At 32.7% G+C, this 16,446-nt stretch overlaps 1 protein-coding gene across 3 annotated transcripts in view; it reads right to left on the bottom strand.

Annotated features, from left to right (window-relative positions):
• The window catches only part of Vps35 (Vacuolar protein sorting 35), a 199,331-nt gene that overhangs the window by 117,266 nt on the left and 65,619 nt on the right, over positions 1-16,446 (bottom strand). For all 3 annotated transcript variants that reach the window (XM_085822305.1, XM_085822303.1, XM_085822304.1), the window contains one exon: positions 122-315. In XM_085822305.1, coding sequence (XP_085678431.1) covers positions 122-315 — 194 coding nt within the window. The remainder of the gene's footprint in view (positions 1-121; positions 316-16,446) is intronic.

The raw sequence follows: 16,446 nt of genomic DNA, 5'->3' as shown, positions 1-16,446 counted from the left end.
TAGAGCATATAATTGGAAAATTTTATATTTTAAAACATAAATTATTTTGAAGTACTAAATTATTTCATTAATTACCTGTCAATTAGTCATTAATTACCTGTCAATTAATTTCATTAATTACCTGTCAATTAGTGCAATAATAATATTTTTGACATTAACATTTTGATGAAGCTCAGCACAAGCTTTGAGGAAATTGTTCAGAGTCCTTAGGTGAAATTCATCAGGAAAGACTTGTATTATACATTCCATTAAATATTCCTGAGCTATTGCATCCCTACAACTAACCACTTGTTCCAAAATTCCTGGCAAAACCATCTGCAAATAAAATGATAAAAAGAAATAAAATAATACATAATGCACAAGTCAAGGAAAATTAAGTAAGAGTAAATTTGTTATATTCACTTTAGAAAGATGGTTTATGGTAAACACTATACAATACAAAGTTCAAAATCTGAAAATTCAATTACCCGAATGATCTAATATTCAGACCGGCCTTCTTTATTTATTTTCTTTTCTTTGCATAGTCTAGAGATGGAGGATTTGACACACAGTATAAAGCAAAGGAGATATACACTGATTCAAGAAAAGGGGGGATGGAAATTTCTATATATCCCTTTCTATTCGGAAGATTAATGAAACTCAACTTGCATTTTTCATGTCTCAAAAGCACAACTCAGAACATATATTAGATTTATATAGAGTGCTATTCTAACAGAATATCTGACTTTTCTGAAATGGCATGCCAATAACGTTCCATAGTTTGATTATGCATAAAATTACGCCAAAGTGCCAAGTCCAATAAAAATTGTAGCAGCAGTTTTCTTTAAAATTAGCAATCAAAATTTCAACTCCATAGTGCTAATTGAATTTGGCATATATTTAATATTACTACTTTTAAATTAAACTGACTTAATTTCTTCTTTCATAGTTCAAAATTCAAGTTTAATCTAAATAATATTTATACACTATTTTCAGATTTTTTAAAAAATTTTCCATTTTAAAATAAATTTTAAAATTTTTCGATAAAAATTTTGAATTACAACTTATAAAATTTTACCGTCATCTTCAAGTAGCTATATTTCTAGGCATACCTGCAAAAAATTAGAGCTTTTCATTCATAATTTTCAAATATATATGTGAATTCATACAATGATGCATTTTAAAATTTGACATATATATTAAAAGGAATTATAATGGCAAACACGGTTTAAGTATTTGATAGAATTTTCAATGAACTGCAAAAGTTATTTTGAGCATTAAATTTCCAAATAATTTTTTACTAAATATTTTATTTTTATTCATAATGTCTAACAAATATTTGTTAACATATGAAAAGCTATATTTTAAATTTATAAAAAATATTAATCAAAAGTTTAAAGTTTTCTTTTTCTTTCTTTCTTTCTTCCTTTTTTTTTTTTAATAAGAGCAAATTTTTACCTTTCCCATTTTATCGTCTGCTTTTATTTTACTTACTTTCATTTTATGTGCAAAAACATTTATTTTCAGATTTCAAAACTGTACATCATATATATATATATATAGTTACATTTTTTTCCTTTACTTTCGTATGGGGTTCGTGGATTTGGAGTGAATAACAACGAGAGCACTTGATGGACTATTGAAACACACTTTATTTAGCCAATATTAATCAGGACAGCTCCAATAACACATTTACACAGTCGTCGATGAATTACTGTAAACACATTGAATAAATCAGCGACAAAGGCTTCAGGTAATCAGGCTATCACGGTGAAGACAGCTTCACTGCAAAGCACTAGAGTACAGCTCCCGACTCTGCTCGGTCGTTCTCTAAACTTCACGTACTTTTGAGACTCCCCACGCTACAACTCGTGAAGCACTCAACGACACACAGAGCACAACTCCCGACTCTTCGGTTCAATTGTTTCTGGAGCTTAACACACTCTCTCGACAATGCATGCACTAACCGCAATACACTAAGAGACTCTTTGATGCAGTCGACGGCCAACTCGGCGCTAGACTTCAAGACACTCGCTTAATGACCGACTATCAGCTCGCTAGAGCGGCAGGGTTTATATAGCTCTCAGCTTGTGTTCGAGTACATTCTGGGCTAAACCAGTAAGAATTCGTTCCAAAAGGTTGTCCATCTGTCCATAGCAAACTGCCAATTTTGTCACCAAATGTTGCCAAATGGGCGATTTCTTGCCAAATGTGGCAACCCTGCCTTCCTTTGCCATTTTATTGCAACCCTGAACCTGTTTTGCAGGAAAGCTATCTCGCCGCACCTGTACATATCGTAGCAATATTCAATACTTCTGAGTATGTCACAGAAACTGCCAAAAATATTATAAACAACACTTGCTATCTTCTACTACAGAAATATTTAACAGGAACAAAATTTAGTAGAATATAAGATCTTTATCTTCCTATGTGAAGCAAATACAACAAACAAAAATGATTCTGAAAACATTTTACATCCAAAAACATTTTGTGGCATTAGATGCAAAATAATGTTTTAAACAAACTGTCCTTTATATTTGAAAAGTTTGCTAATATTATAATCAAAGAACACTTCTCCCCCTTCAAAGCAATATATATTTTTATGCAACCATAAGATTTAGAATAATCAAATTTTTAGTAGTGAATTTGTCAAGCAATATAATAAATGCTTTTTGTTAAATGGTGATTATCGTTACATTTGTACTCCCATTATCATTATTATTTCTGTTACAATAGAATTTACAAAAATTCTTCTCATAAAATAATATAACCCCCTGTAAATATATTGTTAATTTTATAATATATCACTCAAGGCCTTAACACCTGCACTTTTATTCTCTCCTGCTCCACAAAAAAGTACAAAGTGAGTTTAACTAATAAAATGACAATCTAAATTCAGAAAGAGAGTACTGGCAATTCAACTATCGGCACTGTATCTACCACATTCCACCTGATTACGTACTATACAGTTTTTCAACAAGTTTATGCTTTTCTTACTTTAAAAATTATACATAAATTAGGTTGGTTAGTTGGTCGGTTAAATGTGACAAAGCACATGCACACTATTGGCATAAGAGGAGGAATGCCTTTACAAAGGTAAAGCAACTTATATTCAAGTTGAATGAATTAGCAAAACCATGCAGCCAGCTCAATCACTTGGTTTGGACTCGAGGACAATCTACCAGCATTCAGCAGTCTTTTTACTATTTCATTTGAAATATTTAAATTAGTCTCATATTCTCAAGCAGAGTTTTGTTAATGTATTAATTTTTAAACTACCATGCCATAGCGCAAATGAATATTAGTTTACACTTGCTCTTATTATATTTCCTTGGCATTCTTGGAATCTAAGCTGAAGATAGGATGATCATCTCCCTGTAATCAATCTATCATGGAAAGATTAAATAGGTGTTTAAATCAAGTGACACTAGATTTATATTACAAGCTGAAGTGTCAATAGAATACTGCAATATTAAATATTATTTGGCTGAGTAGCTGACATAAATAGCCGAGAATTATGTATGATTTTTAATCTTACGTTATTCGGCCCAGAAACTGTTGTATAGCACATTAATGCTTTCTCCCACCAGCCACTCTTTACTGAAAATAAGAATGCATACTTGATCATCCCCTGTGTTCTCCAGATTTATCTCCTTGCAATTATTTTTGTTTCCCAAAAATCTTAAGTGTCCTTTCAAAAGAAAGCTTTTTCTGACATGGAAAATAAAAAAATAATGCAAAATTCAACTCCAACAAATGTGGCAATAACAAACTTCTATAAACCTTCTCTTTAATTACTTGTTGTATTCGTATTCAAACAGGAAGCTGCACGCATGAAAACTTTTCCACGTTTCTATTTTTTAAAACACTCTGATTATTTAATTGCCACAATGTGAATACATTAAAGCTTCAAAAACTTGAACTTTAGTTAATCGAAATTTTTGACGGAATGGTTGTTGGAATGGAAATTCAAAGGTACATAAATGAACTGAAAATCTTAAGGCAAATATCAAAACATAAGACTCGAAATTGATACTAAGCCAAAGTCAAATTTTAACTATATTTGGATTGATGCTTCACTTTTTTCCCATGAAAGCAAAACTCTTATTAATTATATAAACTAAGCTTTAAGAGTTTAATGGTTCGGTAGCTCATTATTTTAATAAAAATATATGAAATATAGATTTTTACATTAATCCTCTTACAAAGAATCTTTCAAATAATTAGTTTTTTTTTTATACTGCTACAGATAATTTTAAATATGTGCTCTTTAACATGTCATTTACTGCTCTTAAAAACTGTCAAAATCATATGATTTAGAATATTTGCACTACATATTAAGATCAGATTACTAGGATAGATGCTGAATTCTGTTGACAAAAAGGTTTTAGAGATGTTTTATTCTTCTAATCATTTGATAAGCACATTTCAGCTGAACTGCATCACCTGGATTTTACTTTAAGCTTAATTTGCAGTTAAAATATCTAGTAAAGCAGCCTCTTTGAATGACACAACTAAAGTTTCGAAAGAATTTGATATGAATACAAAATTCACAGAAGTATAACTGTCGAAAAAACTGAACTTTCGTATGTCAACTCTTTAGAAAAAGTTTTCAGAAAGAAGAACAGTTTCAAAACTGCTTCAAAGAAACTGCATGTGCAAAGTGATATACAGTACAAAGTCTGCAATCCGGACCTCTAGGCTACAAACTTTATGTGCATGTGTAAACGCATAATGCATTTACGCATGCACATTTAATGCATAACGGATGATATAAGCCAGGCTAAAATTATCTAAGGTGTCATGACGTGATGACCACGCATGCGCAGTTTAGCCGAACGGCCTGCAACGCCTCTCTCTCATGAGACTTACTAGAGAAGAGTAGTTAGTAGGTAGTAACGAAGGAAATGTGTTGTATGTCAGCTTAGATGCAAGATACGAAGTGATACTTGTGTATTCATCGTTTGTACTTATTATTTTTATTTGTGTGTTAATAAAGTTTTGTGCCGTTAAAACGGCTGTTTTATGCAACGCACACAATACGATACGTCTACGGTAGGAAGTAAATACATATCCAGAAGCTACACGCCCAAGAAAAAGAAGGATATGACAGTGGTGTCAGAACAGGAGGATATGTCATTCTGCAAAGTTCACGGATAAATGCGTAAGTGAGTCTTCAGAAAGAAATTTGTTGAATTTATTTTGTGGTAAAGTGGAATTCAAGGTTACAAAAATGGCTGAAGAGCTAACGAAATCTAAGAAAGAACGGAAAGTTATGCGTTCAGCCATTACTAAAGTAACAAATGCTATTGAATCATTAATTGCAGCCGGTAACCTTGAAGACCTTGAAGAATCACTGGAAAGTTTAAAAGTAAAAGCTATTTCTTTGAAAGCATTAGATGAAAAAATTAAAACTTTGACTGATGTTAATGATATTGAAACCGAAATCGAAAGTGCCTTGGAATACGAAGAAAAAATTGCGAAATGGAGCTTTAGAGGCACAAAATTATTGAAAGAAAAAAGAAATAGCAATAATTCGCTAGTTTCTAATGGTTCTTCTAATGATAGTAACAATTTATCTATTTCTGGTGTCGATAAAAGTTCTGATTATAATGTTAAATTGTCGAAGATTATGATTGATAAATTTTATGGGAATGTTGAAATGTGGCAGACATTTTACAATTCTTTTGACACAGCAAAAAATCAAAACAAAAAACTATCTAAAGTAGATAAGTTCAATTACTTGCTTAGCCTGTTAGGCGGTGCAGCTTTAAAAACAATAGAAGGCTTTTCTTTATCTCCAGAAAACTACGAGGAAGCTTTTAAAATTCTCAAAGAGAGGTATGGTTGAAAAGATCTCCTTATTAATTCTTACATGCATAAACTTTTAAATTTACGGCCTGTCCGAAGTTCTAATGACATTAATTCTTTGAGGGAATTATATGATACCTGCAACGTACAAGTAAGGTCACTAAATTCGATAGGGGTCAAGACCGAATCGTATGGAAAGTTACTATACCCTTTGTTAATGAAATGCATACCTCAGGATATAACGCTTGATTTTGCTCGTCAAAACGCAGATGAGGAAACTTTTAATGTCGACAACCTCATGAAATTTCTAAAACGGGAAATTGAAAGTCGCGAACGAACTTCATTAAATCTATTTTATTCTAAGAGTCACGCTAATTCTCTTGGAAGGCATTCACAACCAAATGAAAAGCGAAACAACTTCCACACTCGGAATTCATTCAACGCCAACAAATTTGGCGCCAGCTATTCCCCTAATGTAAGCAAAATTGCAGTTGTTCGAACTTTCCCTTGCTTATTTTGCGAAAGCAAAAATCATGCTTCGGAAAAATGCGTTATGTCTCCGGAAGAAAGGAAAAAGAGTTTAAGGGCTTCTAATCGGTGCTTTCTTTGTTTCGAAAGGAATTGTAGAATAAAAAATTGCCCTTCTCAATTAAAATGTTCAAAATGTAATTCTAAGTATCATAATATATTGTTGCATGAAGATAAGGAAAGGGTTGCTAAAGAAGAAATTAAGAATAATTCTAACACCCTAACTGCAAAGATTTCTTCTAAATATTTTACTGCGAATCAAGAGGTTAAAGAATTAATAGATGACTTGCCAACCGTTTAACTTATATGTGATGGTAAATTAATTAATGCAATAGCAGATACAGGCACGCAATTAACCGTTGTCAAGGCCGACATTGTACCAGAAAAATACCGTACGCCACATGGAAGTGTTATCCTCACGCCAGCTTTCGGACAAGCTTTAAAAGCTCCTCTCATTAACCTACCTTTAGCAATATATTCTGAAAATGATAAATTTATGTCACCTATTTTTATAACATGTGCAATGGTGGATAAGTTATGTAATGATTTACTCTTGCCGTTAAGTGCTTTTAATGAGTTAAGGGGAGATGATAAAAGAAAGTTTAATTTTGAATGTAAAAATGTAAACATTGCTACTGATAGTTTCAGTGAAATGCCTTTTCATGAAACTGAAAATGTTGATGAAATACTTAACCATGATAGGGAAAACCTAATTAATGAAAAATGTAATGAAACTGGTAAGAAGATAATAGAATGTTGTGCTCTTGTATATGAAGATACAGGTAAGGATGATTCCAAAGGTAGCACGGGACACGATCAATGTGTTTCGGATTCAGAACTGTTTCGAGTGCAACAAATGAATGACCCATCTTTAAAAACATGCTGGCAAAATGTTAAGAACGGAAGTAATAACTTTATTGTTATTGGCAACTTTTTGTATCATAAAGATAAAGTTCTAGCAGAAAGAGTTTACCAGTTGGTCGTACCCAAAGAAAGAAGAAAACAGATTTTGGACTTAGCTCATACTAGCTTATGGGAAAGCCACCTGCGAACCAAGAAGACAGCTGAACGTTTGAGATATTCGTTCTATTGGCCGGAAATCAAGAAAGATGTAAATGAATACTGCAGTGCTTGTACTTCTTGTCAACTTCAAGCGAAAAAGCGTCCCTTTGATGAAGTTCCGATTACGCCAGTAACACGTCCTGAAGAACCATTCCAAGTAATTAATGTGGATATCCTAGGACCTGTAGAGCCAAGCTGTAGAGGTAACAAATATGTTCTGTGTGCTGTTGATCAATGTACAAGGTGGCCCGAAGCGGTGCCATTGAAGAATTTGAATGCCAAAGCAACATGCGATGCATTGTTGCAAATCTTTTCACGTACAGGAATTCCTCAAATTGTTGCTTCAGATCAAGGAACTAATTTTACTGCTTCGTTGACCCAAGAGTTTTTGAAAAGGATCAGATCGTCCCCAAGGTTCTAGACTCCTTATCATCCAAGTTCAAATGGCCTGGTAGAAAGATTTAATGTTTTAAAGGGAATGATACATCATACCGTTAGAGAACATTCGAAAGATTGGGAGAAACATCTACCGTATTTACTTTGGGCCTACCGAGAAGTTCCTAATGCTATGACTGGTGTTAGTCCGTTCCAAATGCTTTATGGAAGACGTCCTAATGGCCCGTTGTCTATTTTGAAATCGTCATGGACTAACGAAACTCCTGTTCCTCATGGACAGTTAAGTTCAGTTACCGATTATCTGAATGATTTGAAGACGAAATTGGAAAAAGCTGCTGAATACGCAGGACTTACAGATGTTGGAAAGCAACAAGCTTATGCATTCTACCGTAACCGAAAGACTCGTCATAAAGAATTCAAGGAAGGTGACAGGGTTATAGTTTTAATCCCTGATAGCCAAAACAAAATTTATGCCAGATGGACGGGACCTGCTACGATCATCAAAAAGCATACTGATTATAGTTACATAGTACAAATGCCTGACAATTCATCGAAGCACATTCACGCAAACAAGATACGAGAGTTCAATACCGCTGTGAATAATGTCGGTGTGATATATGATACAGATATTGATTTCGGCGAAGTTGAAAACGTTCCAAGAATTGTTCCACGGAAAGCAAAAGAACACTATTCTAATGAGGAATGTGATTTTACACACCTTGAACCGCATAAGAAGAAAGAACTTATGGAAATTTTAAGAAGGCATAAGAACCTAAGAACTGGTATTCCGAAAATCGCCAATGTGGGAGAACACAGCATCAGACTGAAACCTGGAAGTATGCCAAGAAAGCAGAAACCGTATCGAATACCTGAAGTTCTAAGAAATGAAGTTGATCGACAAATAGATGAGCTATTGCAGCTAGGACTAATTGTTGAGTCGGAGAGTGAATATGCACATCCGGTCGTTTATGTATACAAAAAAGACGGAACTGTTAGATTATGTGTGGACTATCGATACCTGAACTCACAGACGGAAACCGATGCCTTTCCGATGAAAAACACTGTAGACCTAATTTACCAGGTGTCAAAGTCCAAATACATCACTCTGATTGATCTTCTTAAAGGGTACTGGCAGATACGACTGAAGCCCGAGTGCCAACCTTTGACGTCGTTTGTGACCCACAGAGGACAATACGCCTTTATAGTTTTACCCTTTGGATTAAAGAATGCTGCCGCAACTTTTCAGAGAACTATGAACAAACTTCTCGCCGAACATAAAGACTACACCGATTCTTATATTGATGACGTGATTATATTTTCTGATGACTAGAATACACATCTTAAACATCTTAACAAAGTCTTAAGTACACTAGAAAAGGCAAATTTCACGGTTAATTTCAATAAGTGTGACTTTGCAAAGCATAAAATCAAATTTCTAGGACACGTAGTTGGTTCCGGTTCACACGAACCTGACCCAGAAAAAGTTGAAGCCATACAGAATTTAGAAGTTCCCCGGACTAAGAAAGATGTAAGAAGTATTTTAGGACTATTATCGTATTACCGGTCTTACGTACCCAATTTTTCTGCGATAGCACAACCTTTAACGGCGTTAACAAAAAGAAGGGCTTCGAACGAAATTACTTGGTTGAAGGAACACGATGAAGCGTTTATTCAACTAAAACGTGCCATTTGCAATGCCCCTAAATGTTACTCTCCAAATTTTAGTTTGCCTTTCATCATTTACACAGACGCATCGGCATTCGCTGTAGGAGCTTGTTTAGCTCAACAAGATGAAAATAGTGTAGAACACCCAATAGCCTTCGCTAGTAAAAAGTTGACCAATACACAAAGAAATTACGCTGTTATTGAAAAGGAAGCGTTTGCCGTTATCTTTGCCCTGAAGAAGTTTGAAGCTTATATCTTCAGTTCTGAGATAGTCATCGTTAGTGATCATAACCCTCTTAGATTTCTCACCGAATGTTCTTCACAAAGTTCTCGTTTACAACGCTCGTCTTTAGCATTACAGAGATTTCATGCAGTGATTACATACCGGAAAGGAAAAGATCATATTAATGCAGATTCGTTATCTCGATTGACTGCCTCTCGCTGGAAGCATGACTGATGTTATGAACTATGAACTATAAGACATTTTGACTGTTTAGTTTGATTTTTTTTTTTAGCTAGGGTTTGCTAAAGTATTATGTTTAATGTTAATGATTGATTTGTATTGTCTCGTTTATATGATAACTGCTTATATGAAGGATTTAAGTTTGAAATGTTAATTGAATGTTAAATTTTTTTTTAAATGAATAGGATTACTGAATTTATGTTGAAGTAATTTTAATTTAAAATGGTAAGAATTGGTTAATCAAGTTCGAAAATTTCATGAATGTTATTTTATTTTGTTTCAAGAAATATTTATATATGTGGATTTGACAGGTCATTGAAAGACGCAATCAAATCTTTTCGAGGGGAGGTGTCATGACGTGATGACCACGCATGCGCAGTTTAGCCGAACGGCCTGCAACGCCTCTCTCTCATGAGACTTACTAGAGAAGAGTAGTTAGTAGGTAGTAACGAAGGAAATGTGTTGTATGTCAGCTTAGATGCAAGATACGAAGTGATACTTGTGTGTTCATCGTTTGTACTTATTATTTTTATTTGTGTGTTAATAAAGTTTTGTGCCGTTAAAATGGCTGTTTTATGCAATGCACACAATACGATACGTCTACGGTAGGAAGTAAATACATATCCAGAAGCTACATGCCCAAGAAAAAGAAGGATATGACATAAGGCATTTCAGTTAATGTTGCAGATTGCACTGTTCCTTAATCTTCTAATTGGATCCGGCTTATTATTTTTTGCAGACTGTTAGAACAATTTTATAATAAGCACATAAATATTAAGCTTTTTTTGTAAGTTTTGATACCTTTTAGATCATAATTGTTCTTTATTTCATAAATTATGATTTCATTTTTTAATTGTATAATTTCTGCATGCCATCTTACCAGATTTAAATTGATGCTCTATAATCCAGAAAAACCCCTAATCCGGAATCAGATTACGATTACAAACTTTGTACTGTGTATGGAGGTTCAAAACACATTTGAGTAATGAGGTTTCCATTCACTGAAGTGCTTCAAATATTCCAGTGAATAGGGCTATATTAGTTTAAAGAAAAAAAAAAAAAAAAAAAAAAAAAGAATTAATTTCGCAAATAACGACTGTTTTTTCCTTGAAGGGCTATATAAATTTAAATTATGTCACAGAATGTTATATCACAAATGGAAAATCCAAAGATGTCTCAGGCAAATTTGTTGACAATACAAGAATTTATACTTGTAATAATTTTTATAAGTTGTATGGACATCAGCTAAAAAGTTTTAAGTGATTTGAAACAGTCTTTTCTTTTATCTGATGCCTTCCAAATGCCTAGCCTCTAAAGACATTCAATATCATAGACAAAATCAGGTCACTATTTTAGACTGACAGAATTATGATGAAACAGGAGGCGATACCTCTATTCATAAGAATGTCACAGAAAACAAGCTATTTCAAATGTGAATACGGTATAATATCATAGACAAAATCAGTTCACTATTTTAGACTGACAGAATTATGATGAAACAGGAGGTGATACCTCTATTCATAAGAATGTCACAGAAAACAAGCTATTTCAAATGTGAATATGGTATATAGCGAATTAAAAGGACTGGAGGATCGCAGATATATCTGCAGAATGCCTCAACAAAATTATGCATTAAGGCATTCTTGACGGAATTAGCCATTAAAATAAAATATTTTTATTTATTTGCATTTATTTATTTCTAATTAATTTATTTTATCTCATTTTATTTATTATTTATTTATTTATATAATTTTTTACTATGCTATTTGATTCTTGCAATTTAAAAAAAAATTGTGAACTTCTTTAGAAATATGGATAATATATAAACTAACTATATGTAGGATGATAAAGCTGTGTAAAGCAATGACAAAGTGATAAAACTGTGGAAAATTGTTCATACGTGTATCTTTCTAAATTAAAATGTTGATCATATATCTTTTTCATTTATACAGCTTTTCTGAATGGCCCACTGAAAAAATGTATTAACCATGCTTTATGACATTTTCTCTTTCCGTGCAGTTTTCAAAGGTATGACAAATACTGGGTCATACAGCATTCATTTGAGAGAAATGCAATTCAAATAAATAATTAAAAAAAAACACTTATATAAATAAACATTATTAAAATACACAATCTGAATGAATAAACAGAAATTTTTAAAACGACTATTTGAAGAACTATAATTCCTCCATGCAACTCAAATGATTAAAATAAAATTCTTTAAAAAGAAAAAAAAAATTTAAAAATAACAACCATGATTTAAGTTAAAATAACATGCAGAGTAACTATTATTGGAGAAGTTAAACAACAAGAATCAGCGTAATATTTGTAAATTTTGCAGGACTTTTTCGATGATTTAAATACAGAACCATTTTCTTCAGCTGCCTAAGTGTAAATGCCTTAATTTTCTGATTAGTGTATGACATTCGTGAACTTTTAATTACTTAATTATACTGAATATCCTTCTTGTTGTTTAAGCCATGCTTAAAAGTTTCTCAGGATCATTAGTTAATATCAGACCAGGAAATTAATTTTTGTATATGCTTTGAAATGGACTGAATTCCAGAACAATGTTAGTAAGATCGGCATCTGATATACAACGTAGATATGTACAATATTTTACATTAAATCTTCAAAAATACATTGGAAAATATCTATGATTTGTAAAAGATGCATTTCAGATTCTATCTGAAATGCATCTTCTGTGAGCTTTTCTGCTAAAGATGCATTTCAGACTATCTGAAATGCATCTTCTGCAAGAAATTTTGACAGGAATATACGAACCAACTAAAAGTATGAAATGAAAGGCTAATTCTGTAACATTCATTTGACTCAGTTAAAAATCTTACTACAGGCTATGATATTTAAAATGATGGCTTCAGCAAAAGAAAAATTCACTGTGGGCTAAAACACATAATTCTGTTGTCTGGTAAAATTTCTGGATCAAATTTGCTAGCGAAGCTCCTCACTATCACAACATCGCAAAGTGAATGAAACAGAATAGGTTGTTTACAAGCAAACACAGGTCAATGGATGGAAGAAAACATTCGCACAATTTAGCCACGAGTCCTAGCGAGTTTACATATCATGCCAACAAACAAGTAAACGTATCATAAGCAAAATTATGACAAGTGTTGTATAAGCTTTTGCAGTTCAAATCTTAGAAATTTGATATAACACAAGCATTAAAAAGTACTGAGAAGTCAAATGGAGAAACTCAAATGGAGATGATGCTTGTGTTCCCACATGGTCAAGTCATATGTCATTTACGTAGCAAAGCGAACGGATATAATTCGATATGTGGGACACAGAGAATCCCTGCGTAACGTTTATGAGATTTGCCGGGGGGGGGGGGGACATTTTCTGCGCCTGAAGCAAAACACAATGAGTTACAGCTTTATTTTTTATGCAACCTTGCAATTTTACCACAGGGATACCCAAAAGAAGAGTTACAAAAAAGTTCCTTCGCCACTTATACAAGATTTGCAGTAAGTAAAGCAGTAAGATGAAGCGGTAATTTAACTGATCAAGCTATGTTGCCACCTGTACAGGTTTTTATGTTTATTTATTTATTTATTACATTAGAATTTTGTCTTCCACCTCAACTATCGTTGGTTCGTACCAGAATGCAAATTAGTTAATCTACAAAAATGGAACAGTAGGAATAAATGGGTTAAACACAGATTTCTTGAGTTCAAGATACAGCTTTCAGTTCCATTTTAAACACTAATTGTATTTTAAATTGTAATACTTTACTTAGTTTGAGATGAGATGATAAGTCATCTAATTGTCTTTACGAGTACAGCAGTTAACAGTTAGAACAGAAAAGATCCAAACAGTTGTATGGCAAGACCTCAGGAATTAAGCTATTGTGCACAGGTTGCTGTGTCACAAACAGCCTCTGCATCAAACATCTGTGCATGTCCAGAAAAATTTGAAAAGTTAAACTTTCATGTTACATCTGCATTTGATGTAACATGAAATAAATGCATTACAATGTCCGCAGGTATGTTTTTCTGTAATCATTAATTTTGATTTACTCTGCATTTGAAAAACAGCTCCAAATTGAACAGCTATCTAACAACAATTCAATTTGTAGACAAATGGAATACGTGCCCGACGCAATATTGAAATATTGCAACATGAGTTGAAGAAAAAGCTGCTAAGATTCGAGGGATTTGAGGATTTGAATGTCTCATCCTTAGAAAAATTAGCATGTAAATTACAATCCAATTCATATCTAATGAATTAATTCTTTACTTAAAATTAGATTTATCTCAGTATATAAGTTCTCATGTTAATTGTGTGATTAAAAAAATAAACTTCTACACAAAAGCCTGAAATGTTAATAGCTTATTTTAAAATATTTTTTCTTTCTTGAATAACAAATTCTTTGTAATGCATACTGTCCCATACCACTCATTCTACTTTCTAAAAGACTGCATACGAATTAAAAATAAAGAAAAATACACTCTACTTACTTTTTAAATAATTGTATTCATAAAGATCAATACATGTTCTTCAGATTTCAGTTCATTTTTATTAAAATCAAACAACAATTATAAACAAAGGGATATAAAGGAAACCAGAGCCAAATGCTTGGTTTTTAACCTGAAAGAAGAATGCTTAATCGCATTATAACAATAGTTTCAAATTTATACTTTCTAACCACATACATTTCTTAGCACAGAGCAGGAGAAACAAGATTTATTTATTTATATGTTAACATATTAATTAAAAAACTGTGGAATTCTCATTAATTTACTTCATAAACTTCTTTCTATTCAAAAACCAATTTCATTGTTTTTGAAACAAAAGAAATGTGCGTTTTTGGCTTGTGATAAATCCAGCTGCGGCTCTCAAGCTTTCACAATATCTACTATGCTGCTCCTATCACCGTGAAGTTTAGCCACCCCTGCTACATGTAAAGCTAATAGATACCATAAGTCATGCTTTTGAGACATGAAGAATGTAAGTTGAAGTTCATCAGCTGGCTCAGTACAACAGGAGGCAGAGAACTGTTTTCGCCTTTTTTAAGTAGTTCTATATTAATTTGTTTCCCAACTAGCTGAAATTTCTTTAGCCAAAAAATATTATTATGACAGTATTGAATGACCCTTCACATCGTTTTATCTTTATACAGCCCTCAAGTAGCCGAGAGAGGCAGCACTATTTTTCTATCTTATCTAGAGCTCTGTACATAAGTGACAAAAAAAAAAAATTATTTGTTTGGAATTGAGGTTTGCTTTTGCTGAACACAACAAGGGAAGAAGGAAAAAAAGAATTAGATTCCAATGAACTTCAGCTCAGACAGCATTGTGAATTTCACAATTCCTTATCTTTCTGATTTAATCAGCTTAATATTTTGTTGGGTCTATTATTATTCCTGCTGTTTTATTAAAATTAAAACTTTAATAAAAGATAACATTTTAGATTTACTCTTGCTCGAAACTATACCCCTATCATTCAGTGAATGGATACTAGAATACTGTATAAAATGAAATACAGATATACATTAGCCTTTCAAAATTAAGAGCAGCAGCAAGACTATCTACAGACTCTTGAAATATTTTAATACAAAATTTGATATGCTAAGTGAGAGTACTTGTCTGAAGATATTTTTAAAAATTCTAAGCATAATTTATAACCAACTGCCATATTTCATGGTGATGTGATAGGCTTTATGACACCAGAAGTAAAAAACAAAATTTTCCAATTAATAGAATACGCAAAGAAATGCTAAATGAGGATGATACAACTGAAGTCTTCCACAGTAATGACAATTCTTAGTCATTAATCAATCAGCAAATGGCAAAATCTGAAATATGTTTTTAAATCTAGAAATTGTCATTTGGGCATTTTCATTTCATGGGGTCAATTTTTCATGAGGTCACATTTTCATTTTATGAGGTGGTCATTCAAATGCAACTTTTCTTTGTGTAGAACAGAATAACTCTTTCCTGAATAATTGGATAGCTGCTTGTTCAGTTCTTGGCAAACCCAAAATCGTAAAAATCCATTTCACTAAAAATACAAATAAATTTTTAAAAAACTGCAATTAGATAAAAAAAAAAAAAATGTGGGCATTGTGTCATGAAGGTAGCTTGTTGCATCACAAGGAGTGACATCAGGATATTTTTACATTTTTACTTATATATGTACGTGGAGAAACAAGCCAGAAAATACGTACAGAAAGTGCACTCACTTGCTGGCTTGATGAAGAAGCAGAAGATAGCAAGACAGCCACCAAGAGTTATGTTAACGAAGAGTGAATTCTGCATTCTGCATCTTCCACGATGGTAAGCTGGTATAGTGAGGTCAAGATTTGCAAAGATCAATAATAAGAGCATAATGTAAAAAAAGGGGGGCTTATTTGCAACAATAAAAGATTACAGTTCATATCCATATGGTGACCACTGAGAACCAACAAAGCTCACAACATGTCAACATGAAATTTGGTTTATAAAGCCAAAGCCTTTGTGAAAGAAACTGGCAGAGTATTACCATTGAAGTAGTGCCCAGCTGGAGAATCTACAGTGTGT

Source organism: Stegodyphus dumicola, chromosome 8, assembly GCF_044657685.1.
Source record: "Stegodyphus dumicola isolate Sdum_Otavi_A_Nest chromosome 8, ASM4465768v1".
Taxonomy (NCBI): Eukaryota; Metazoa; Arthropoda; class Arachnida; order Araneae; family Eresidae; genus Stegodyphus; species Stegodyphus dumicola.
This window is presented reverse-complemented; position numbering and strand designations above follow the sequence as displayed.